The sequence below is a fragment of the Callorhinchus milii genome, unplaced genomic scaffold (assembly GCF_018977255.1).
Source record: "Callorhinchus milii isolate IMCB2004 unplaced genomic scaffold, IMCB_Cmil_1.0 Scaffold2, whole genome shotgun sequence".
In the NCBI taxonomy this organism is placed as follows: Eukaryota; Metazoa; Chordata; class Chondrichthyes; order Chimaeriformes; family Callorhinchidae; genus Callorhinchus; species Callorhinchus milii.
Genome location: NW_024704743.1, coordinates 98,731,198 through 98,757,323, shown reverse-complemented (window position 1 = coordinate 98,757,323; position 26,126 = coordinate 98,731,198). Strand labels below are relative to the sequence as shown.

Genomic DNA, 26,126 nt, shown 5'->3' with positions numbered 1-26,126 from the left:
AGAATTGCAATTTTGTTCACAAATAAGAGCAGCAGTGATAGTGTGATGCATCTGCCCACAAATGTTTTGTAGTTAGTTATAAATGGGGAGAATCATTCCTTTTCATTGTTGGTCATAAATGGGAGAATCATTATGCAGTATTTCCCTGCTGGGAGTAATCCCTCTTTTTTAAAAAAAACTTAATGTTAAAGGCTTTAATATAATCATAGACATTATATTATAAATTGCTTTTCTCCAAGTTACCAGGTTGGAATCTTGAATTTCCTGAATGAAGAGTAATCCTATGCATTTCTCAAAACTAACTGATTGAAATATAACTCAAGTACAATATGAATTTTTATTTTTTTCTGTAATGTACAAATGTATATAAATATATATGGAATTGTATTGGCCACTGAGACTCATAGATCCAGCAGCAGAATGCTGGTATAGTACTATTGTGGAGTCCTGTAGCTCAGTGGTTAGAGCACTCGCTTTGCAAGCGAGAGACCTGAGTTCAATTCCAGGCAGGGCGAAACCGTGGGCAAGTTTCCTTACTCCACACGCCTAATAATAATCCCTCCAAAACCAAAAACAATAATAAATTGGTCATTTTTAATCTACGACTGTTTGTGGGACATTGCTGTGCGCAATTGGCTGCTGCGTTCGCCCACAAATATACAGTCAATTCACTTTACAGTATGTTCTGTGAAGCGCTTTGGGACGTCCTCCCGACGTGAAAAGTGCTCTATCAAATGCAAGGATTATTATTATTGCTGTGATTCATGATTTTATGGTAGCAGTGCTGTACTTGTACCTTAATGCATATACAGTCCTATCCCTTTAATATCGACATCCCGATGATGTTGACCACAAAAACGAAAGTCCTGATCCCTTCCTCATATAGGAACACACTAAACTTAATGTGTATGTCTATGACAAAATATACTTACGTCAATAAATTTTTCAGGTCCCTAATAGTACTATGTGCATCGTGTTATTACCATTTATATCGACGGGCCTTTATCCTTGTGAGTGATTGAGTGAGTGGGTGATTGGATGGGTGAGTGAGTGTGGCATGTGCATGCATAAGTGATTAAGTGTGACAGGTGAGTGTGTGTGGCACATATTAGGCTAGTTAGGCCAATAGAGTAGCCGTATTGCAAGTGCCATTCGTAGTGCTGCAACGATGGACACCTCCACTGCAATGAAACAGAAATTTAACTTGAAACTTAACTTGAAACAGACTTAAATGCTGGAGGATAAATATCTTGCAGTTAGAGAAATTGAAAGTGAAAAGTCTAGAAAAGAAGTCTGCAAAACCTTCTCTGAAACACAACACACTAGATGTTTAGTCCTGTCGTGTATTGGTTAGAGCACTCGCCTCACAAGACTCGATTCCCGGGCAGGGTGAAATGTTAGGCAAGTTTCCTTACTCCACACGCCTCTGCTTACCTATCAGTAAGTAGGAACCCGTTTGTTAGTTAATTGGTGGATCGCTTTTCTGGGGGATAATCCCTTCAAAAAAAAACAGTAATTTGGTCACTCAATCCACGACTGTTTGTGAAACACTGCTGTGTGTAATTGGCTGCCATGTTTCGCTCAACAAAATATACCTTCTCCACAGCTCCTTCTCCTCCACTATCGATTTCCTCGCTCCCCTCTCTTCCTGAACCGTCTCCTATTCATGTAAATCACCTTGGTATACCAGCCACCTCTGCTCTCTTAAAACTCAGGCAAGTTCTGCTAAGCGCACCTGGCTTAAATCGTACCTAACTGTCCATCGGTAGATCTGGCTGGACCATATCAAATCCTACCGCTCTGCCCTCGCCTCTGCTAAATTGTCGTTCTACTCCAAGACAATCTTGGAGGCTAATGACAACCCCAGGCTCCATTTCTCCATCACAAACCGGCTCCTCTGCCCACCCTCTCACACCTCGCCCATCCTCACCTCAAATACCACCTGCGAGGCGATGCTGGACTTCCTCGACTCCAAAGTCGAGGGAATCAACTCAGCCGCCTCTGCCACTGCATCTGCTACCCCCTCTCCATCTCCTCCTCCCACCCCAGCCCTACCCACCCATCCCTCCACACCTTTGAACCTGTCTCCCCCTCCTCTCTCATCACCACCATAACCCGTATGAAACCTGCTCCCTCAACCCTATCCCTACCCCTCTCCTTATCTCCCAGCTCCACCTCCTTGCCCCTCTACTCACTGACATTGTAAACCTCTCCCTGCCCTCTGGTACTGTTCCCACCCCGATTAAAAAATGCTGTCATCACTCCTATCCTTAAAAAAAACCCTCCCTGGACCCTTCTCTACTCCCTAACTACATCCCCATCTCCAACCTCCCCTTACTCTCCAAGGTCCTCGAACGAGTTGTTGCTTCTCAATTTCACTCCTTCCTCTCCCGTCACTCCCTTCTCGAACTCCTCCAATCGGGTTTCCATGCTGTCCACAGTACAGAAAGCTCGCTGGTCAAAGTGACAAATGACATTCTGTCCACCTGCGACCAGGACTCCCTCTGCGTCCTCGTCCTACTTGACTTCTCTGCTGCTTTTGACACCGTCGACCACTCTATCCTCATCCACCACCTCTCCTCTCACCTCAACCTCCACGGCGCTGTCCTTGACTGGTTCAGATCGTACCTCTCACACTGTCTGCACCTCATCACCACAAATGGCTTCTTCTCTAGCTCCCGGACCATCTTGTGCGGCGTTCCTCAGGGCTCTATCCTTGGTCCCCTCCTCTTCAACATCTGTATGCTCCCTCTTGGTGACATCATCCGCAGACATGGGATCAACTTTCACATATATGCGGATGACACCCAACTCTACCTCTCTGCCTCCACCCTTGACTCCAAGACCACTGAATGTCTGTCAGACATCAAGTCCTGGATGAAAGCTAACTTTCTTCAGTTGAACGTCAACAAGACCGAGGCTCTCCTGATTGGCTCACCTCAGGCGCTGACAGCATCACTATCCATGGTTGCACACTCTACCTTGCTAAGCCAGTCCGGAACCTTGGACTCTCAGCTATCCTTTCTATCCCACATCTGTGCCATGACCCGCTCTACCTTTCCTCACCTCTGCATCGTCGCCCGGCTCCGCCACTGTCTCACACCGCAGGCTGCCGAAACCCTCATGCATGGTTTCATTGCATCGAGGTTCGACTATGCAAACTCATTGCTTATCGGCCTCCCCAACTCCTCCCTCGATAGGCTGCAGATCATCCAGAACTCCGCGACCCTATCACCCCCATCCTTGCCTAACTCCACTGGCTTCCCATCACACAGAGGATATAGTTCAAGATCCTGGTTCTCACCTTCAAAGCCCTCCACGGTCTTGCTCCCCCCTATCTCTGCGACCTCTTAACCCCGTATCATCCTGTTTGCTCCTTCCCCTCAGCAGGCTCCGGCCTGCTTCACGTCCCCCGCCTTGCTCGTCCCACTATTTGTAGGCGGGCCTTCCGTCACTCTGCCCTCACCCTCTGGAACTCCATCCCGCAGTCCCTCTGCCTCATCCCCTTCCCTCGCCACCTTCAAGACCCACCTCAAGACCCTCATCGACCGTGCTTTCGATCTCCCTGCTCCCCCCCCCCCCCGCCCTCCACCTTCCCCCACCCCGACCCCCAGCTCGGGTCCGTAACTGTCTGTCCAGTGCCTTGGGACATCCTCCCGACATGAAAGGAGCTTTACAAATGTAACTATTTTGTTGTTGTTGTAGGGGGTTAGGAGGTCACAGAGGTAGGGGCGAGCAAGGCCATGGAGAGCTTTGAAGGCGATGACTAGGATCTTGAAATGTTATTCCTTTGAAATAGCAGTCTTGATCTATTTCTGTTGATTTCACATATTGTACCCTGGTCTCTGATATTGTACATGAACAACTTTAATATCAAATTCTGTATGCTTTTGTTGCTGAGGTATTGCGTAAGCTTCTATTGTTCAACTCCATAGAAATAAATGTGTTGCGTGTTGTTGCTGGTGGACCACTTTATTCTGCAAGCTCAAGTACAGAATCATTTGTTGATAAGATTGATACCCATTTTCCTCCACAGTAGTCAAATTAGTGAGGCATATAAAGAATGTCACAATCTGCACATAATATAATCCATTTAAAAATTGCTGTTTTTTTTAAGCGATGACAATGATCATCTACAAATTTTGCATTCTGGTGGATTTTAACTGTACTTAAATTGGAATTTACACTACATTGTATCTTTGTCTCCTTTTCCAGCAAGTAATCTAAAGTTAATATTGAAATAGAATTTATTTCACATGATACACAAATTGGTAAGTCCAGGTTTTTACTTTCCCATAATTTTAAACTGTTTCAAGAATTTTGCTTTACAATACCTATACTTGCATTTAATGTATGTATTTTAAATGCCTGTTGGGTTTTGATTTAACTTAATGTCAGCAGATTCAATATATTTAAACGGATAATAAATATGCTTCATCAGAAACTTTAAAAAAAAGTACCTCTCCAACATCCAAATAATTTGATTTTTTTAAATATATATGTATAAAAAATTGAAAGTGGAATGCTGTAATGTTGAAATATCAATTTGGTAAACTTGTCAGCAGGAATACCAAGAGCAGCAAAACTGAAAATCTACAAAACACAAAATACTGCAGATGCTGGAAATCTAGAAACCGAAGTTGCTGGGAACACTCAGCAAGTCAGGCAGCAAGTCTCCTTTGTCTTCCGTGCCCTGCCTCCCCTCTCTCTGTTATCCCTTAAAAGCCTCTCCCACCCAACATGCCCTAGTTCTGACGAAGGGTCGTGGACCCGAAACGTTGACTCGTTTTCCTTTCTGCATAGATGCTGCCTGACCTGCTAAGTGTTCCCAGCGACTTCTGTTTTTGTTTTGGAAATCTACAATCACTCTTTTGGTCATGTATCTTTTGTATTTGAAATTTTATATAATAATAGTAATCCTTACATTTGATATGGCGCTTTAGGAACGTATGACAGTATGACAGATTTGTGGAAAGCTACATTTTATTTTTGAACTGTTCTTATGTGAGTTTTTCTGAATTTGTCTTATTCCTTTTTCTTTCTTTCATACTGTCCTATGAGTTTATTATTGGGTGTGAAAAGGTGAGCTGCAGACTCCACAGAAGCTCCTAAGAGTCGCATTCTGCCTGATGAGAAACCTAAATAAAGTGCATTATGTTTGTTCCTTGCCCCTTTTGGAACAGCATAACTATTTAGGAAGATACCATAAATTAGGTTTTAGTTCACACATAGCTGTTAGAATTTCATGCATAGTCATTGTGTAACCATGCTATACAGTTCATTTTTTTCTAAGCTTGCTTCATAGCTGCCTTAGTTTTGTAAAATGCTTAGTGGTACAAAATGCCTAGACCAACTTAGTGGTGACTGTATTTACATGCATTGGCTATAGAAATATCTTATGAATGATATGATCCAATTGGACTGAGTTTCCTGGAAATACAATTAAGTGTCCATTTTCATAGATTGATCTGTGTGTGTAACAATACCGTACATCTGAGTTGCTGAAATATATTTTATCTTTAAATTTGGGTTTATATAGCAGCGCCTTGGGATGTCCTCCCGACATGAAAGGCGCTATACAAATGTAATCTTGCTGTTGTAAATCTTTAACTTCCTTAAAGCTGAAATTAATTGTTCAATGTAGAACTGAGATGTACAGACAAAGATGATCCTAGGTTGCCCAGTCTGGGTTTGTGATGATCTTGGTTTATGCTGAGCTAGCTAATATTTTGGGGTTTCCACAATTCAGTCAACATTGCGTTAGAAAGGTGTGAAAGTTGGTTAATCACTAGTGTGTTGTCCCTAATTCCATGGGTATGGATGTCCAAGAACTTCATTAGGCATAGCTGTCATGGCTTTATCATGAAATAATTTGTTGATTAATCATTTTGGGGATTGCACCTGGAGAATGGCCATTTCGTTAAGGTATTAAAATGCTGTCAGTACATATTGAATGAGTCTGTTCTCAAGAAAGGTGGGGAGCGGGCGGGAGAGAAAGAAAGCTTGCTAATATATTTGTAGTAATTATTGAGATGCAACTTCATGTTCGACATTTATTCTTTTTTTGTTCTCTTTTATCTTAAAAGCTTTTTGTTTACAAAAGTGTCAGTTCTCAATTGCACACTTCTGTGTGCAGTTGTCTGCCCCATTTTGCCCACAAAATATACACTCAATTCACTTTACAGTATAATCTGTGAAGAGCTTTGAGACATCTTGATGACGTGATGAGGCGCTATATCAAATCCAAGTGTGACTATATGTAGTGGAAGAAACTGAGAAATGTGGAATACTGAGTTTAGTGTATTGTTTCAATGGTTCATGATTCTTTTAATATGTCTGGAATGCAGGAATAATAGACTGGGCAAAATGCAGATAATTTTGAATTGTTTTTAAATTGCAGTCACCACTGAATTGTCACTTCAAGAAGAAATTGCTTTCCCCTCCCTTACCCACCCCAACATTTTTTTCAATCTTTTGTATGGTATGCGTTGAGGCTGTATAACTTACATTGAGCTTTTAAACCTGGCTTTAAAAGTTTTTGCAACAACAAATAAAGAGGTGCATGGGTATCAAACTCAAATACAACTTTGCAACATCTTGATATAGCGCCTTATCACGTCTTTGATTAACACCTAATTTAAAGTATAACTAGTTCATACAATATTTTGAGATTTATTACTAAAGAGTTTAAATTAAATTGACATTTTCCTTAATATTGATCACTTGATGTGTTTCAAATTGTATATGCTGAAATGTTGATAACCACACAATTCAGCGAATTATTGAAATTAGGTTACAATTTCATTTGTTTCCTTTTATTAAATGAAAAGTTGAAGAGGTTTGGTTGTATTAAATAGTTTCATATTTGTGTACCTTAGTATGGGGGTTTGGGTGATGGTTTGCACTTCATTAAAAAAGGTATATTTTTAGAGTGCACCTATATATTGTAATCTAATGTATTTATAAAGTACATTAGAATACTAAAATATTTATGATGCATTAACTGATAACGCATAGACTTGATCAATTTGTTTTAAAGATACATTAACCAATGTAGGCAAGGCCAAATGTTTGATGATCAGCCAGTAATGTGAATGGATGAAATTTATGCAGCCAGTGCCAAAGCAATATTTTAATCTAACAAAAATATTCCATTTTATGCTGCAGACATTATAAGAAGCGTTGCCAGGGCAGAATGCGGAAACACGTTGGTGATCTTTGCTTGCAAGCGGGCATGCTACAAGATGCTCTTGTACACTATCACATGGCTGTTGAACTTCTTCGATCTGTGAATGACTTCCTGTGGTTGGGAGGTGGGTTTCATAGAGTATGAGGACAATTTTACTCAAGGTTATACATTTCAGATGCTTACATTAACGTATTTCATATGCATTTTCACACGTGCAGGTGAAGTTTAAATCTATAAAACAGGTTAATCTTCAGTGTCTACCCGAAAAGGCAGACAAGACTTCAGGTTAAAGTCTCATTCAAACAGCGACGTCTCTAACAATCGTCCCCAGCAGTATATGGGAGTGCCAGCCCAGACAAAATGAGTTCAATTCCTAATATGGTGCTTGCACCCACAACCGTCTGACTTGGAGGCATAAAGTGTTATTAGGCTGACACACATTGGTGACATAGTGTAGTGACTCTGTATTTGGTGGCATCCAATTTATGCACAGAAATATCCTTCAAATGGCTATGAAGTGAATGACCAATTAATGTATTCATTAAGACAGTTAATATAGTTTTATTTTTTAATGTATATTAAACACTGCTTGTATTATGCTGAAGTGCACACAAGTTTTAAACATTTAGTGTTTTTTTTGTGCAGTAAAATTCTATGATTACAAAAATATTGTCATTTCTATCATTTAACGATTAAATTTTCTATTGTGATTTTTTTCCATCTGCTGTAGTATGTTGGTGGTTAAAGTATTAGAGGTTAATGATTTAAAGCTAAATTTTTCTATACAGTAGATATTGTACATATGTTTAAATTCTTAAATATGATAATGGTTTTGGTTTCTTTGTTTAGCTGCTCTGGAGGGTTTGTGCTCATCTTCGGTTATCTATCATTATCCAAATGGCACTGGGTCAAAACCTACTGTCCGCAGAGCTTATAACATGTCTTTACCACCTGAGGCTGGGAAGCGACATCGACAAGGTAAGTGAGCAAAATTGTTCTTTTTTACCTTTGAGAGGGGAAAAATCCCAAATTGTGATTATGTCCTACTTCATAATTCTTTTTGAAGATCATTTGAAGGTGTGGAGTCATTTATGAAGGTCATATGGTGCTTGTCTTTTTTTTGTCTATGCTAGACCATTTAAAGCACAAAGCAAGTTTATAAACTTACTCCCAATTATTTTTCTCTATGATGAATCTAGTAATGACCATGTTGTCAAACGCAAGTTTTGAGAGTAGTGGAATTATTTGTGTTTAATGTTTTTTTAAAACCCCATTTTGATTGCCTTAATTGGAAAAATAACATTTCTGTATGCGCTCTTTGCCATAACACACTTTCTATTTAGTAAGCAAACAGTACACATTTTGCCCCAAATAATTAATGCACAAGGTGGACAATAGATAGGCTTGCTCATTTCTAATTTTAATTAGAAAAAATTAGTGTTAATCATTTTTCCAAATTGAGGAAAATTAATTCTTAACATTAAACGTGGTTTTGTTTACACAATTTATTCATGTGTTGAGCTACGAATACAGCTGACTTTTGGGTTGTAAGTTCTCCCAGACATCACTATGCAACAAATACACTAAGCAGAGGCATTGACATTTGTATCTACCTCACAGCCAGGAAGTCTATCATCTTTGTTGTCAAAGCTTGCCAAATATCTAAATAATTTGAAATAAATCGGGTAAACAAATGTTTTTTTATCTAAATTTAAAAAAAATCACAGTCCAGGTGGTCCAACAAGTCATAGATCAGGGTATTGGAAGAAAACAAAGTGATTGAAATGGATAATGTTGAATATAAACAGTGTTAAAATTACCAACATTTTTAGAATACTTTGTTATGCAAACACTCTATTGTATAGCATAATCTGTTACAGTGCAGCATTCATAGAAAACTTTACATATCTGTAAGATATGTGTCGACAATCCAACCTTTACATCCCACATTCTTTGGTGGTGAGTGTGTGCCTCCAGTTCTTCCTCATAACCTGATTGAGATAAGCATGTAATAGTTGGAAAGTAGTTTGTGAAAGTCTTTAAATTCAATACGTTTGATATGAAATGCTATATATCTACCAGAGGATAATCAAACTTTGAGCTGCACAGCAAATTACTTCTTTGGATCTTACCAGAGGGGTATATTTTAAGTGTAAGTCTTTATTGATTTGTATGACAACTCTATTACTACATATATGTTCAACTGGGGCTGTTCCTAAAAGTGCAGAATTTGATTTCTGATGTGTGAAAATAGAAAAAAAGTTTCTCAAAGCCACCCAGAGAAACCCAGTGGTTTTAAAAAAAATTATGATTTTGGTGATTTGATCGAATATCAGTTGTCTTTTATTTTCTCAGAGCTATTCCAACTTCCATTACATAGAATTACATAGAATATACAGCACGGAAACAGGCCATTCGGGCTAACTGGTCTATGCTGGCGTTTATACTCCACGTGAGCCTCCTCCTGCCCTTCCTCAACTAAGCCTGTCAGTGTAACCTTCTATTCCTTTCTCCCTCATGTACTTATCTAGCTTCCCCTTAAATGCATCTATGCTATTTTCCTCAACTACTTGTGGTAGCAAGTTTCACATTCCCACCACTCTCTGGGTAAAGAAGTTTCTTCTGACTTCCCTATTTGACTTATTGGTGACTATTTTATATTTATGGCCCCTAATTTTGGTCTCCCCCACAAGTGGAAACATCTTCTCTATGTCTACCCTTTCATAATTTTAAAGACCTCTATCAGGTCACCTCTCACTCATCTCTTTTCAAGAGAAGAGTCCAAGGTCATTCTGCCTTTCCTCATAGGCGTAACCTCCCAGTTCCGGTATCATCCTTGTAAATCTCCTTAGCATGTTCCCCAGTGCCTCTATATCCTTTCTATAATATGGGGATCAGAACTGTACACAGTACTCCCAAGTGTGGTCTCACCAAGGTTTGATGCAAGTTTATCATAACTTCTCTGGTTTTCATTTCTATCTCTCTAGAATGAACCCCAGCCCTTGTTTTGCTTTTTTTTATGGCCTTATTATGGCCTGTGTCGCTATTTTTAGCGATTTGTGTATCTGTACTCCTTTGCTTCTCTACCCCATTTAGATTCTTATTCTCCAGGTAGTATGTGATCTCCTTATTCCTCCTACCAAAATGAACCGCTTCACACTTATCTATATTGAAATTTATTTGTCAATGAAATGCCCATTCAACAAGTTTATCAATGTCTTGTAATTTGTTGCAGTCCTCCTCAGTATTAACTACACCCCCCAAATTGGTGTCGTCTGCAAAAATTGTACTTTCGATCCCCGAGTCCAAATTGTTAATGTAAATTGTGAACAACAATGGTCCTAATACCGATCCTTGTGGAACACCACTTCTCACCCTCTGCCAGTCTGAGTAGCTACCCTTTACCCCTACTCTCTGTTTTCTGTCTTGTTGCTAGCTTGGTATCCATTCTGCTACTTTTCCCCTGACTCCAGATGCAGTGACCTTATTCATTAGTCTATTATGCTGTACCTTATTAATCCAAATATGTTCCATCTACTGCATTACCCTTGTCTACTCTTTCTGTTACCTCTTCAAACAATTCAATGAGGTTGGTCAAGCATGAACTTCATGAACTATCTCGGACCACACTTCATCTCTCTTAACTCCTCAATCCCTCTCCTACCGCCTCTGGAAAAAAATCTCCCCCCCCTCCCCACCCCCGTCTCGCGTTCCGCTGAACTCCTCCCCCTCTGGGCTTCCTCCCGCAATGACTTATCCTCCTCGGTCACTCTCCTCCATGACTCCCTCTCCACCACTCTTGATGCCCTTGCTCCCTTCACTTCCTGAACTGTCTCCTACTCATGAAAGTCACCGTGGTACACCAGCCACCTCCGCTCCCTTAAGTCACAGGTGCGTGCCACTGAACGCACCTGCTTAAATCAAACTTAACAGTCCATTGACAATCTGGCCGGGCCTTATCAAATCTTACCACTCCGCCCTCGCCTCCTCTAAATCGTCGTTCTACTCCCAAGACAATCTTGGAGGCCAAGGGCAACCCCAGGCTTCTCTTCTCCATCACCAACCAGTTGCTCCACCTACCCTCTTGCGCCTCGCCCATCCTCCAATGCCAACTGCGAAGCGATGCTGGACTTCCTCGAATTGAAAGTCGAGGAGATCCACTCAGCTGCCTCTGCCCTTCCATCTACTACCCCCTCCCCATCTCCCCCTCAAACCCCGGCCCCTATCCCTCCCTCCACACCTTCAACCCTGTCTCCCACTCCTTGCACCAGCATTATAACCTGCATGAAACCGACCACCTACTCCCTCGACCCCATCCCTACCCCTCTCCTTACCTCCCAGCTCCATCTCCTTGCCCCTCTACTCACAGACATCATAAATCTCTCCCTGTCCACTGGCACTGTTCCCAGCCCATTAAAATTGGCTAACATCACTCCGATCCCTTAAAAAAAACCCTCGCTGGACTCGATCCTGTCCTCAAATTACCACCCCATCTTCAACCTCCCTTTCCTTTCGAAGGTCCTGGAACGAGTCGTTGCTTTGCTCCTTCCTCTCCCGCCACTCCCTTCACAAACCGTTCCAATTGGATTTCCGTGCCCAGCACAGAAATACCTTTGTAGCTAAAGGAGTCCTGTAGCTCAGTGGTTAGAGCACTCGCCTTGCAAGCGAGAGACCCGAGTTCAATTCCAGGCAGGGCGAAACCTTGGGCAAGTTTCCTTACTCCACACGCCTAATAATAATCCCTCCAAAACCAAAAACAATAATAAATTGGTCATTTTCAATCTACGACTGTTTGTGGGACATTGCTGTACGCAATTGGCTGCCGCGTTCGCCCACAAATATAAAGTCGATTCACTTTACAGTGTGTTCTGTGAAGCGCTTAGGGACGTCCTCCCGACGTGAAAAGTGCTACATCAAATGCAAGGATTATTATTATTATTATTTGTGTGATTGATCCCTTCTTATCGTTTATCTCTATCCACACAGATTCTGTTTCTATCTTACTGATGGCTATGTCCCTTCTTTTTATATTGCCATGATGTTAGCCCTAATAAGTACAGATATTCCACCACCCTTTTTCCTGTCTCTATCCTTTCGAAATATGTTATACCCTGCAATGTTTAAATGCCTGTTCTTTCTGTAGCCATGTTTCAGTAATCCCTACGGTATCTGGTTCCTCGAATTATTGCCTCCAGTTCTCCTGTTTTATTTGGGATGCTGTGCACATTGCTGTTCAGACAGTTTAGTTCATTTTTATTAGTTGTACCTAGTCTGATTTTTTCTGATTTGTTAGCTACTGTATTCAAATTTCATTCTTGTGTTTTATATTTTAATATGCTAATGTGTGAAATCAAACATTTTGGCAAATAGTATCCGGACTAATTTGGCTTGTAATTCTTTCCATTGTTTAAGTTTGATGCACGTCAAACAGACATCTCCTTACCTAAGCTGTGTGCTAATTGGTGTTTCTTAACAATTATGTTAGATTCTTTGAAAAGCAGTCCTCAATGGTCATTACAATGCATAGGGATATTTTCTTATCCTGACATGCTTTTTTAACTGAAGAAAAGATTTTGCTATAATACTCTTAAAACTCATTCAGCTCAACCAAATGGATTTTTGCTTGATTAAACACTTCATAGTGGCCAAAGTGATTAGAATAGCAAAAAAAAGTAATTAAACATGAAATAGATTTACAAGTGGCCAACTTAAATATAATCTTGTGTGTCAGAAGTGCTCAATGATAGTCAGTACTTTCCATTGCACAGTTATGGAAGCCCATGTGAAGCCGCCCAATCTTGGAATAACTTAGTACTGGCTGGATTATACTGTGGTTGTTTTCTTTTATCTGCGCTGGGAGAACTTCAGATAAACTCTCAGGCCAGTACATATTCCCATTAAAAATAAGTAAGAAGCTCAAGTATGTTGGAGACGTCTCCATTCAATGTATGGTGGTTGTTAGGTGAGCTAGGTCAAAATATGGGAAAGTATCAAGTAGGGTGCCCCAGGGATTTGTCCTGGGACTCCCATTACTTCTATACATTAATGATCTGCATTTGCATATACAATGCAAGGTAGTTACATTTGTAGGTGACACCAAGTTGAGAGGGTATTGTGGAATCAGCGGGGGGCAGCAAAGGTCTTACAAAAGGAGTTGAACAGGATATTCACATGCCATGACCCACTCTGCCTGCGCATGCCTCTGCAACATCGCCCGGCACCATCACTGCCTTTCCTTTAGGCTCGACTATGCCAACTCCCTGCTTGTCGGAATTCCCAACTCTTCCCTCCACAAACTGCAGATCAGCCAGAACTCTGCAGCTCGTGTCCTCTCCTGCACCAAGCTCCAAGACCCTATCACCCCACCCTCACCTGGCTCCACTGGCTCCCCATCCCCCAGAGGATAGAATTCAACATCCTCGCCCTCAAGGCCTTTATGGCTTTGCTCCTTGCTCTGTGACCTGCTAACCCCATATCAGCCTGTCCACTCCCTCTACTCAGCAGGCTCTGGCTTGATTCAGATCCTCCACCCGGCCCACACCACTGTCGGCGGTCGGGACCTTCAGCCTTTCTGCTCCCACCCTTGGAACTCCATCTCACAGTCCCTTTGCCTTGCTCTCTCCCTTGCCTCTTTCAAGGCATGCCTCAAGATCCTCCTCTTTGACTGCGCCTTTGGTCACCCTCCTACCCCTGCTCTCCCTGCCCTCCACCCCTCCTGAATCCAACCACATGCTCGTGTGCAAATCCCTGACTGTCAAGTGCCTTGGGATGTCCTCCCAATGTGTAAGGCGCTATACAAATATAATTTGTTGTTGCTGAGGGGAAGCTGAAAGAGATCTGGGGGTGTTGGTTGACTCATCACTTGCCTTGTCAAAACAGTATACGCTGCAATAAACAAGACAAACGGGTAGCTGGGATATATTGCCAAATTGATTGAGTTCAGATCCCCAGGCATCTATATAGTGCTCTGGTTAGGCAGCAAATAGAGTACAACATGCAATTATGCTCCATGCAACATAAGGAGGTTGTCCAGGCCTTTGTGGCAGGGAGAGCAATGAAGATGATTCCCAGTGTTTAAAGGAATGAGCTTTGAAAACAATTAGACAAGCTGGGGCTCTTCAATCTTGAAAGGAGATCTCTCCAGAGGGGACTATCAATAGTATATAAGATTTTAAATGGAATTGAGAAAATAAAAACAGAATGAATTTAAAATTTTGATTTAACATTTAGAAACACTTGAGACAGCAGAACAAGATACAAGGTTATGGTAAAGCGCAATTTCACTAAATGTGTGTTTACCTGGAGGGTATTTGACAATTGGAACAAGTCGTCACGAAAGGTAGTTGAGGCCAGGACACTGCGTTTGTTTAAAAAGCAGTTTGATGTTGTGATATGAAAACAGTGGGGATTATGGAAAGATGAGATCAGATGGGCCGAAGGGCATTCTTGTAAGTTGCCATACTAGTCTTCATTAGGCACAAAATGTGAATATTTTGATCGATCATAAATTTTGCCATATTTATTTTTCAGATGTACAATGGGGGAGTACTTTGAATAGAAAATACTTCTCTTCTACCACCTTGTCTATTCCCCAGAACTTTCTGCTCTTTCAGTAAAGTGCCAGTCAAAGGAGGGTGAAAGGAAGATTTGGTTGCAGAGACATTTGTTTTTTTTAGCTACTGCAGCACAACTGAGGTGTTTTTACTAAGAATCTAGAAAACCATCATTCAGGTGCTGAGTTGACCATCTTAAGGTCAAATCCACAGTGAACCATTTTCTTTTTCATTGTTATCTTTTGTGTTTTTTTTAAATACTTAACATGAATTTGATGTGGTGAAGTGAATTTTTTTTCTTGCTTAAAGCCTTTCGAGATTTTTTGGTGAATCTGTGTCTCAGACATATTTAGGTCAGTTGGTAGAGACCTATTTTGTCCCACCTAGTGTCTTTAATATTTGTGGTAGGGAAAGATGCTGATGATCTGAAGGATGGTTTTGGTGCTCGTGTGAAGAAAACCCCAAACAGTTGGATATATAGCACATTTCATGTAGGATCACATCTCTGAGCGCTTAAAGTAATAATGTGGATGGTGTTGATAAATGGGAAAACTTACAGGGCAAGGAGAAAAAGGAAAGTGGAGAAAAGGATGGTGAGTTAACAGTTCTGTATCTGTTCTGGTCCTCTGTTGTTAAGTGATGCTAAATTAAGTAGGCAAGTAATAGCATGAGAATAAATAGCTTTCAGAAATATCTAAGACGATCAATTTGATGGGTCAAGGAGTAGCAAAACTGAAAGTATAATGCAAATTAACGTATATTGCAGTAAGAAGTGGTAAATATGTGAAAATGAAAGGATGTTCATTGTGTGGAACAAAAGATTTGGGGATGATTATTGGTCATACTTTGAAGGTTTTGAACCCTATGTTAAGCTGCTGTGTACAAACTAATCGCATAATCTGCGTCTAAAGGATATTTATCACTTAATCTTAAGTAGGTCATGATGAGGCTCTATTTTATTATATTGTATGCAGTTTGGACACTGCTTTACATTGAAAGCTTTGGAGAGGGTTCAGAGAAAATCAATGGAAAAAATTATCGTACTTGGAGTTTTAAGTTCCAAGGAGAGGCTTGTGGAGCAGGACTTATTTTCATTATTAAGAATTTTTGGGGAGGGGGTGATACCTGTCTTCAAGAAGGATATAAGACGTGAACTTAGAGTTCAGAAGCAGAGAGCACTTTAAAAATTAAAAAGCCAACCAGAGATCTGACCCCCCTCCCCCTGCCACCCCCAATGATGAATGGATATGTGAAATAGGCTTGCTTAAAACATCTCTCAATAATTTTCTTTGTGATATGTCAGCATTCTGAATGGGGAAAAAAGTCTTGAAAATTTTTTTAAAAAATCTTTCTGGAATTTCTGTTCACTTGGCAAACCAACAGTTTTTGAATTAAAATTAGTATAGTTTGAAATGCACCAGGGTGGCTGGCCTCCTTGTGTTTCTATTTTCCTTAGTTCACCCTGCCTCAACCCCAACCTGAGAAAAACATCTAAAATGAATATGAACTTTCCCACTTTCTCACTAGGCATCCTTTATGGTCCCTCTGAGTAAGAATGTTGATTTTAGTACAAATTTATCCTGAACTGAACTTAGAGAAATTATGCAATGAATCATGTCCTCCAGGGATGGAGTTATAATTTCATAAAATTTAGATGAGTGAAAAGTAATCTGTGGTTTACTGTTATGTGATAGAACAGATAATGAAACCTAATAATCTATAAGAACGCTACATAGATTACTTAATCTTCTAATAATAAAATAATCCTTGCATTTAATGTAGTACTTTTCATGTTGTTGAGATGTATCAAAACTCTTCACAGAATTACTCTGAAGTGGTTGACTATATATTTTGAGGGTCTTTTGAGTATTTAGACAGCGAATCTGAAACATTTGATTCAGCATGTTATCACATTGAAATAAAACTAAGAGCTTCAAAAAACGAGTTACTCTAAAGTGTAAGCGATTCATATGTAGGCAAATGTGGAATCCGATTAATTTTTTTTCGTGAGTTTGGCTATAGGCTCTAACTATTTGTGTTAAACTAATATTGCCTCCAGGCTAATTTTGCTTGTATGCTTCCAATATTAGAGTTGGAGAAGGTTTTCATCCAGTCAGACCTACTTCATTTCAGGCCTCGTTGCCAAAGCTGAATGGACATTGTATACAGTTTATCCTCAGTTGTATTTTATTTTCACATTCAGCACAATATGACTCTTTGCATAGTTTGTGTTATTATACTTCATATAGATAAGCAAACTGGAACATTTCTTCATTTTGGAATTGTATTATTCAATAACTTACTTTTTAACATGAATAAAGTTAATGTTTGGCTGTGACTTTTGAATTACAACTGCATTTTAATTTAAACTTGGGGAATCTATCATTTGTAAAATGTATAGTTTACTTTCAAGAGGAGAATCTCATGCAGTTGTCAATATATTAAAGGGGTTAAATAACATAGAATGCTGATTTTTTTTTGTGTTGCCTGAGTGCAAAGGGAATGAAAGAGCATTATTTGTTCCTACTTCTAGGGGCACAGGAGGTTCTCATTGATCCAGGTACTGTACCTCTCTGCTTCAATAATAACTTAGGTTGAATGCTTTTAACAGTTATAACCCCTAGTTTGTTTTGTTCTCTGCTTGCTAATACAGTAATATGTATTTGCATACAATTGATTGCATGCAGAAAAGTTGAAGGTGCTGAACAGTTTATGCATCTCAAAATAGATCAGCACAACGTATTGTAAAATCTATAACTGTAATTTGACTGTTTGAAATATGGCATGCATGTTTCCTTCTGTCATATATGTTGATGCCGTTCGATATGTCATTAGCACAGTTTGATAAAGTGCAGTGATTTCTAATTGTAGATAATGGTTCAAAATGTTTTACTGTCTTATTTTTCAGTGTACTCTGTATAGTATAACAACACAAGTCCAATGGGTGGAGTGGGGGGGAATGAAAGTTTTAATGTTGGTATACTTTCAAGAGTCATCTATAAATAATTATTGTAATCTTTGCAATTTAGCCATTCCATCACAATATTTCCTTCCTGAGAGTAGAACCTGCAGATTTTCTCCNTTTTTTTCTCGAGCACATATGCTACTCCCACAAGTAAACAAGTAGTTGAAAAAAAGTTTTAAATGTGTGATTACAGCTTATTAATGTGCCGTTTAATTTGAATTGTGAGTCCACGAGTTCCAAACAAATTTAAATAAAATCTTAATGTTTTAAGTAACCACAAATTTGAAGTCCTGCCACCTGTTGTCTTTTAATTGTTCCTTCAATGAAACAGCTATTAAACTCTTTATTCTGCATTAAAGGCCTGCTTAGGAAAGAATAATCAGAAACAAACCATTTTGAAAGGACATGTCAATGGTGACATTAAAGATGGGTAAACTGAATGACCCAGAAAGAGCACTTTATATACTTGTTGTAGAAAATCAGAGCTCACATTGATACAGATTTATGAATGATTCAACCTGGTTGGCTTTTTTTAAGTTACCTGTTCACAATTATCTAATCAAATAAATCAAATTATGTTGTATTAAGAGGCTAAGGCCTCCTGTGTGCCATTGAGCATTAATGCTATTATTGATGCAGTAATTCTAGCTTGTTGGTTATACTAGGAAAAGGGGTCAGGCATCATTGCTTTAAGGTTAACTATGCCCTCCAAGAACGTTATAACATCTGTTTTATGTTGCTTGGTTATATGAACTCAAGTGACTGATTAGAGTTTTTTTAAAAAAAAACTATTTGGCTTCAGTCTAGGTGACAAATATGGATTTATGTTATTTTATAGCTGAAACCCAGTTTAGTGTAGTTCTAAAACTGAAATGAGCCTTCCCTATCCACTTGCTCGTGTTCTCTGCCACACTACAGGTATTCCCTGCAACTAGTTAGTCTCTGATAGTCTACTGCAGACTTCAATATCATCAATACCCAGCTGAGAAGAAGTGGATAGCTGTTGGTTGGAGCTTCTGCTTGTTGTCTTTCTGCCTTCGAGTCTGCTCCAGCACAGCAAAGTATTTAATCAAGAAGTTTCATTGCTATGTCATTAAACTGAGTATTGCACTAAGGTGATCTATTGCATCTTGGTAGAAGTTGAAATTGATGAACCCTGCTTAAACCCTGCTACCTTATCCATACAGTATTTGTTGAGTGCTTATTCTGTGCTTCCCAATGATTGATGCATTGTAATGAGAGGCTGACTGGAAAGTATTATGGAAAGAGGAGGAAAAGAGAATTAAAATGTTAACATGATGTTTAAATTTGCTAAATGATCTGCACAATAAGATAAAAATAATTTGTTACTGGATATTTTAGATGATGTCATTAATAAGCGACACTTAGTATGATCAGCAAAGTGAATACCAGTTGCTTTTGTTTGGTCAGCCACTATGCCTAAGAGTATCCAAGCCAGACTGAGTTCCACACGCGTCACTTCCACATGGAAATCCGTGCGTTTTCAAGTCTTAAAAGTATTTTTCATTTATTTTCGAACTTTTCATTTGCCATTAAACTGTGGTTTGTCTATTGCGTAACTGAGTACCCAGAAATTCTGGTTGATAATAATATATACATTTCTAAGAACTTATTTTGATTTGTGAGGATGAGGTAAATTTATTCATATTTTTAATGTGTATGATATTGAAAACTGAGTGGTACCAAATTGTAGCTGTCTGAGTCAGTATCTTTGTAAGAAATCTGGTGCGCAATCTTCTCATAATAAAAACTACAATTGGGTTTTGTCAGATTACAGCAATTAAATGGTCCCAAATGCAACTAAAATCTTATTTTGGAGTAATTATTTTGTGCCCATCTCAGATGAATATTTTTGATCTCAATGTGCAGTAGTTTTGATTTAAACATCTTTAAAATGAGTTAAAAGCAATCTGCAATTTTCCATTGCTATATTATATTCTAAGCGCTCCAAGTTGTTGCTCGGCATGAAGGCGGGTTATATAAATGCAAGTTGTTCTTATAAGAATGCTACATAGATTACTAAAGTTTAGCTTTGAGAATTTAGACAGAAAATATGTTACATCATGGTGCATTAATGTATTGTTCCAATTTCACATTTTACTTTTATACTGATTTTTACGGCAACTAATCAATCTAGATATTCATGTTTACAGAAAAATACCAGTAATAATGATCCTTGCATTTGATATAGTGCTTTTCACGTCTTCTAGATGTCTTAAAGCGCCTCACAGAATAGACTGTAAAGTGAATTGACTGTATATTTGTGGGCAAAATGTGGCAACCAATTGCCGATGGCTTTGTTTGGTGAAAACTGGGCAACTAGAGATTTTTTTTCATCTAGATGCTCCTGTGGTGACGTTAACCACAAACCTGGGAGTATGTTTTCACATTAATAAATTGCTGGTTAGGCCTCAGCTGGAGTTTTGTCCAATGCTGGGAACCACACTTTAGGAAGGATGTCAGAACCCTGGAGAGGGTACAAAGGAGATTTACCAGAATGGTACCAGGGGTGAGGGACTTCAATTATATGGAGAGACTAGAGAGGCTGGGATTGTTCTCTTAAGAGCAGAGATGGTTAAGAGTAGAATTAATAGAGGTGTTCAAAATTATGAAACGTTTTGATAGGCTAAATAGGGAGGAACTGTTCCTCTGGCTGGTGCATTGGTAACCAGAGGACACAGATTGAAGTTAATTGTCAAAAGAACCAGAGGGGAGACGAGGAGAATTTGTTTTACCAAGAAAGTTGATATGATCTGGAATGCATTGCCTGAAAGAGGTGTGGAAGCAGATTTGATAGTAGCTTTCAAAAGGGAATTGGATATGTGCTTGAAAAGAGAAATTTTGCAGAGCTGCGGCAGTAAGAGCGGGGAAGTGAGACTAGTTGGATAGCTCTTTCAAAGAGCAGGTACGATGGACCGAATGGTCTCCCTCTGTGTTGTAAGATTCTACGAAGGCTGATGACATTCAAATCTACCTCCTCTTCCACCTTTGATTCTAGGTCCATTGATATTCTGACCAACTGTCTATTAGATATCAAGTTCTGAATGAGCCTCAACTTCCTTTAGCTTATGCTTGGCTAAATGAAAAATCATCTACTTGACTCCTGCCAATGACTGCATGCTCCTGCTTCCAATTATCTCAACAAGGCTTTCTACCGTAATTTCCAGCTCACTGAGCCAGTGCGCAACCTTGGTGTTCTGTCCGATCCTAGGCTCCCCTTCCTTTCTTACATCACATATCAAGACCACTTTTCATTTTTGTCACGTCTAACTATGACCCTACCTTGTGCTTGATACAGCTAAGAACCATATCCATTCCTTCCTTATCTCAACACTTGATTTCTTCAATGCCCTTTTCATCGGTTTGTGCTTGAAAAGGAAAATTTTGCAGAGCTGCGGGGTAAGAGCGGGGCCTTTACTAGGCACTACCAACTTAAACTTTACAATCCACAAACTTCAGCTCATCCACAATTTGGCCATCACACTGTATGCCATCACTTTCGTCCTTACCAGGCACCATGGACTCTCCATCTTCCAGCGGATTGACTTCAAGATTTGCCTCCCCTACCTCCATCATGTCGCCAACAAATTCTCAAATGGCCTTGACCTTCCCTACTGCTGCGACATTTGAATCTTGTTATCCTGTTTGCTTCTCCCCCTTGGCAAACGTGGACTTGCTGCATATTCTTTGCCTCCTCCATTTCGTAGTTGGAATTTATTTCTTTGGCATGTAAATGCACTTCAGGAATTTTTTTAACTATAGTAAATTCCTGATAAATCGACCCTGGCTTAACTTGGCACTACCACTTAAGCCATTATGTTGTCACTATCCTGGCTGCATTTATACATGTGCCTAATTTGCCACTCCGGATAACTCATCTGTGAGTGACGAGTTATCAGGAGTTCGCTGTATTCAGAAGCACTGAATATGGTATTCACAAGTAGAATTTACATCCAACCAGTATTTTGGTCACTTTTTTAAAAACAGCTAATACCATATATGTATTAGGCTCGATCATGTTTTCTTCAAAAACAATACTTTTAGAGCTTTCATAAAGTTTTTTTAAAGTGGTGGTTAAAGGAGAATTGCATGAATTGAGGTAGTGCTCATTGATGTGCATCAAGCTAGTGGTGTCATTCAAGTCACTAATAGGGATTTATTTCTGTCACTGTCAGGTTCTTCAGTTTCGCTGATAGGAGAGGGGTGTATCATCTGGAATAAAAACAGTTTCAATTGATCAGTCTCACAGAGGTGACACAGTTGTGTGAATTGTAAACAAAATATCATTAGCACTTAAGTGTTAATTGGATTTCCAGGTCTTCATTTTACAATCTTAAATTAAAAAGGGGGTCTGTGTTTGATGTTTTGAAATGGTGCAGTGCAGTTAAAAAGCTTTGAAGTTGGAATAAGTTTGATGAATAAGATATGTTTTCAAGTTATTTGCTTTACATGTCGTGGGTTATTTAGTAAATATACCTTAACTTTGTGTTATAAATAGACAAAAAAGAGAGGTTAAAAAGCTAAAGCAGGTCTCACTTCATACTAGAAGAATATTCCACTGGATCCAGAATTGCATTTACCAGCTACACTTGGATAATTTTATGAAAGGTACAAAAGTTTACTAAATTCTTGATTTGTACTTCTGTGTTGCATGCATACTTGTTAATTTCATTTAAATGTTTTGAATTTCTGATGCTTGTTTATTCTACAATAAACTATGCTTTTTGCTCATTTAAATGGGGTTTGTGGAGTTGTCTTTGTGTCTGTGAAGATTGATTGGACTGAACCCGAGTGAAATATCTGATTTAAAGAAAATCCAGTTCAACTTTATTGTATGGCTAGGGGGTTATCAGTCAGTCAGAGAAAACAGCAAATTACATTTGTATGTAATCTGTTTCCCACCCTCTGTCACCATCCTGTCCTTGAAACCCACCACCTGCTCCCTGGACCCCATCCCCACTCCTTATCTCCCAGCTCCACCTCCTTGCCCCACTTCTCACAGACACCATTAACCTGTCCCTCTCCTTTGGCTCTGTTCCCATTCCCCTCAACACTGCCACCATCACTCCCACACTGAAAAAACCCTCCCTTGATGCGTCTCAGCTATCAAGCTACCGGCCCATCTCCAAACTCCCCTTCCTGTCCAAGGTTCTCGAAAGAATCGTTGCCTCCCAGCTGCGCTCTTTCCTCTCCACCCATTCACTTTTTTAACCCCTCCAGTCGGGTTTCCGTGCTGCCCATAGCACGGAAACCGTCCTGGTCAGGGTCACTAATGACATCTTGACCATCTGCGACCAGGGCTCCCTCTGCCTCCTCATCCTCCTCGACCTATCGGCTGCATTCGATATGGTCGACCACTCTATCCTCCTCCACCGCTTGTCCTCCCACCTCAACCTTCAAGGCCCTGTCCTTGAGTGGTTTAGGTCCTATCTCTCCCACCGTCTTCATTTTGTTTCCACTAACGGCTTTTCCTCCAGCCCCCGCACTGTCTCGTGCGTCGTCCCTCAGGGCTCTGTCCTCAGTCCCCTCCTCTTCACCCTCTATATGCTCCCCCTTGGTGACATCATCCGCAGACATGGAGTTAACTTCCACATGTATGCGGATGACACCCAACTCTACCTTTCCTCCTCTACCACAGATGTCCTGACAGTCTGCCTGTCTGACATCGAGTCCTGGACGAGAGACATCTTTCTTCAGCTCAACGTGTACAAAACTGAGGCCCTCCTGATTGGCTCACGTCAGCGCCTCCGCACCTCAGGCGCTGACAGCATCAGCATCCAAGGCTGCACTCTCCACCTCTCAAAGCCAGTCAGGAACCTCGGTGTTCTGTTCGACCCTGAGCTGTCCTTTCTTCCTCATATCTGCGCCACAACTGGCACCGCCTTCCATCACCTCCGAAACATCGCCAGACTACGGCGCTACCTCACCCCTCACGCTGCTGAAACTCTGGTCCACGCCTTCATCACCTCAAGGCTGGACTATGGGAACTCTCTCCTCGTCGGCCTTCCCGGCACCTCCCTCCACAAGCTGCAGGTCATTCAGAACTCTGCAGCTCGTGTACTGTCCCGCACCAGGCTTCGCGACCACATCACTCCCACCCTCGCTCGCCTCCACTGGCTCCCCATCCCCCAGAGGATCGAATTCAAGATCCTCATCCTCACCTACAAGGCCATTCACGGCCTTGCACCCTCCTACCTCTCTGACCTACTATCCCCCTACTTACCTGCCCATAGCCTCCGTTCCTCTGGCTCCGGTCTGCTCCACACCCCCCGCCCTACCATCGGTGGCCAGGCTTTCAGCCTCTCAGTCCCTAGGATCTGGAACTCCATCCCCCAGTGCCTTCACCTTACTTCCTCCCTTTCCTCCTTCAAGGCCGGTATCAAGACCTTTCTCTTCAACCACGCCTTCACCTCCCCTCTCGACTCTCTACCCCCTCCTTGCTCCCTCCCTTCCCTCCCCTCACCCTGACCATTTCCCCCCTGCTTGGGTCCTGACCCAACTGTCCAGCGCCTTGGGACGTCCTCCCGACGTGAAAGGCACTCTATAAATGCAATCTTGTTGTTGTATAGCACCTTTCAAGTTAGGAGGATGTGCCAAGGTGCTGGACAGGAAAGGTAGAGATTTAGACCCGAGCAGACGGTTGGGATCAGGAGGGGAGGAACAAGACCGTGGAGGGCTTTGAAGCCGAGGAAGAGGATCTGGAACTCTATCCTCTGGGGGATGGGGAGCTTGTGGAGCTGGGTGAGGGTAAACGTGATAGGGTCAAGGAGCCTGGTGTGGGAGAGGACAGAGCTGCATGGCTCTGAATGAACTGCAGCTTGTGGAGGGACGAGTTGGGAAGGCTGACAAGCAGGGAGTTGACTTAGTTGAGCTTAGATGCACCGAATGCATGGATGAGAGTTCTCGGCCTGATAGGGGGAGGCATTGGTGGAGCCAGGCGATGTTTTGGCCTTGCTCTCACCTACTTCTGCAACCTCCTACCATCCCGCCTGCTCCCTCCATTCAGTGGGCTCCGGCCTGCTTCACATCCCTCGCCTGCCCCACCATTGGCGGACGGGCCCTCTGCCACTCTGCTCCTACCCTCTGGAACTTCATCCCGCAGCCTCTCCACCTCGCCCCCTCCCTTGCCTGCTTCAAGACCATCTCAAGACCCTCCTATTCAACCTCCTCTTTGCTTTCGACCACCCTGCTCCCCCACCCCACTGCCATCCACCCTCCCCAATCCCGACCCCCAGCTCGGGTCTGAAACCCTGACTGTCCAGCACCTTGGGATGTCCTCCCAACGTGAAAGGCGCTATGCTAATGTAATTTTGTTGTTTTTGATTGAATTTTGTTTCTGCTTTGTACATTTCCAGTAAAATAGATTTTCAGCTGTTTGAAAGCAATACCTGCAGTTTATGTTTCTTAATCTCTCACTTCTGATGCCAAGTGTGAAGAGGTCCTGGACTTCTTTATCTTTAAGATAGATAACATCTGCCTGGCTGCCTCCTCCTCCTCTTTCCCCACCGCCCCTTCATGTCGCCTACCACCCTCTCCTCCTATCATGGCCCCTATCCTACACTCTTTTGCCCCTATCTCTCGCTCCTCCCTTTTCTCCAACCATCCACCTGCTGTCTCGACCCTTCCACATCCACCTTCTGGTCACTCAACTCATCCTCCTCTGCCCACTGTTGACTGACACAATTAACCAGTCCCTCTCGTCAGGCTCTGTTCCACTTCCCCTCAAAACTGCTGTCATCGCTCCTCTCCTTAAAAACAAAAACCTACCCTAGATCCCTCCAACCTCGCAAACTTCAGACCCATCTCAAACCTGCCCTTCCTGGCCAAAGTTTTAGGACACGTCGTTCAAATCAACTTCACTCACACCTCTCCCTCCATTCTCTATTTAAACCACTCCGTCTTTCGCCCTTCCCACAGGATAGAAACAGAGCTCATCAAAGTAACAAATGATGTCCTCTCTCTCTGTGTGACCAGGGCTCCCTCTGCCTCTCCCTGTATTTGATACAGTCGATCACACCATTCTCCTCCACCTTAGTGGGACTGCGCTCGCAACTTAACAAACTGCCAATAATGTATCTTGGCAAATGTTTTTTTTCACACACCCTCGCCCGGTCACATCCTTGGCCACCTTCTTTTCCTTATTTACATGCTCCCTCTCAGCAAAACTCCGTACCCCCAACAAACCAGTCCTTGCCAGGATCCACTGGTTCCCAAATACCGAACGGATCGATTTCAAGATCCTCTCCCTCGTTTTTAAATCCCTTCATGTCCTGGCATCTCCCTACCTATCCAATCTGCTTACCCCCCACTCCACCACCTGATGTCTCCGCTCAGCTGGCTCAGGCCTCCTGTTTGTCCCTTGGTAGTGCGAAACGTTGGACAAGTTTCCTTACTCCAC

At 41.4% G+C, this 26,126-nt stretch overlaps 1 protein-coding gene across 1 annotated transcript in view; it reads left to right on the top strand.

Moving 5' to 3' along the window:
- Positions 1-26,126, top strand: part of trappc9 (trafficking protein particle complex subunit 9) — a 497,684-nt gene that overhangs the window by 2,933 nt on the left and 468,625 nt on the right. The window contains exons 3-5 of the mRNA XM_042331670.1: positions 7,168-7,313; positions 8,039-8,167; positions 17,276-17,302. Of these exons, the coding sequence (XP_042187604.1) occupies positions 7,168-7,313; positions 8,039-8,167; positions 17,276-17,302 (302 nt within the window). The remainder of the gene's footprint in view (positions 1-7,167; positions 7,314-8,038; positions 8,168-17,275; positions 17,303-26,126) is intronic.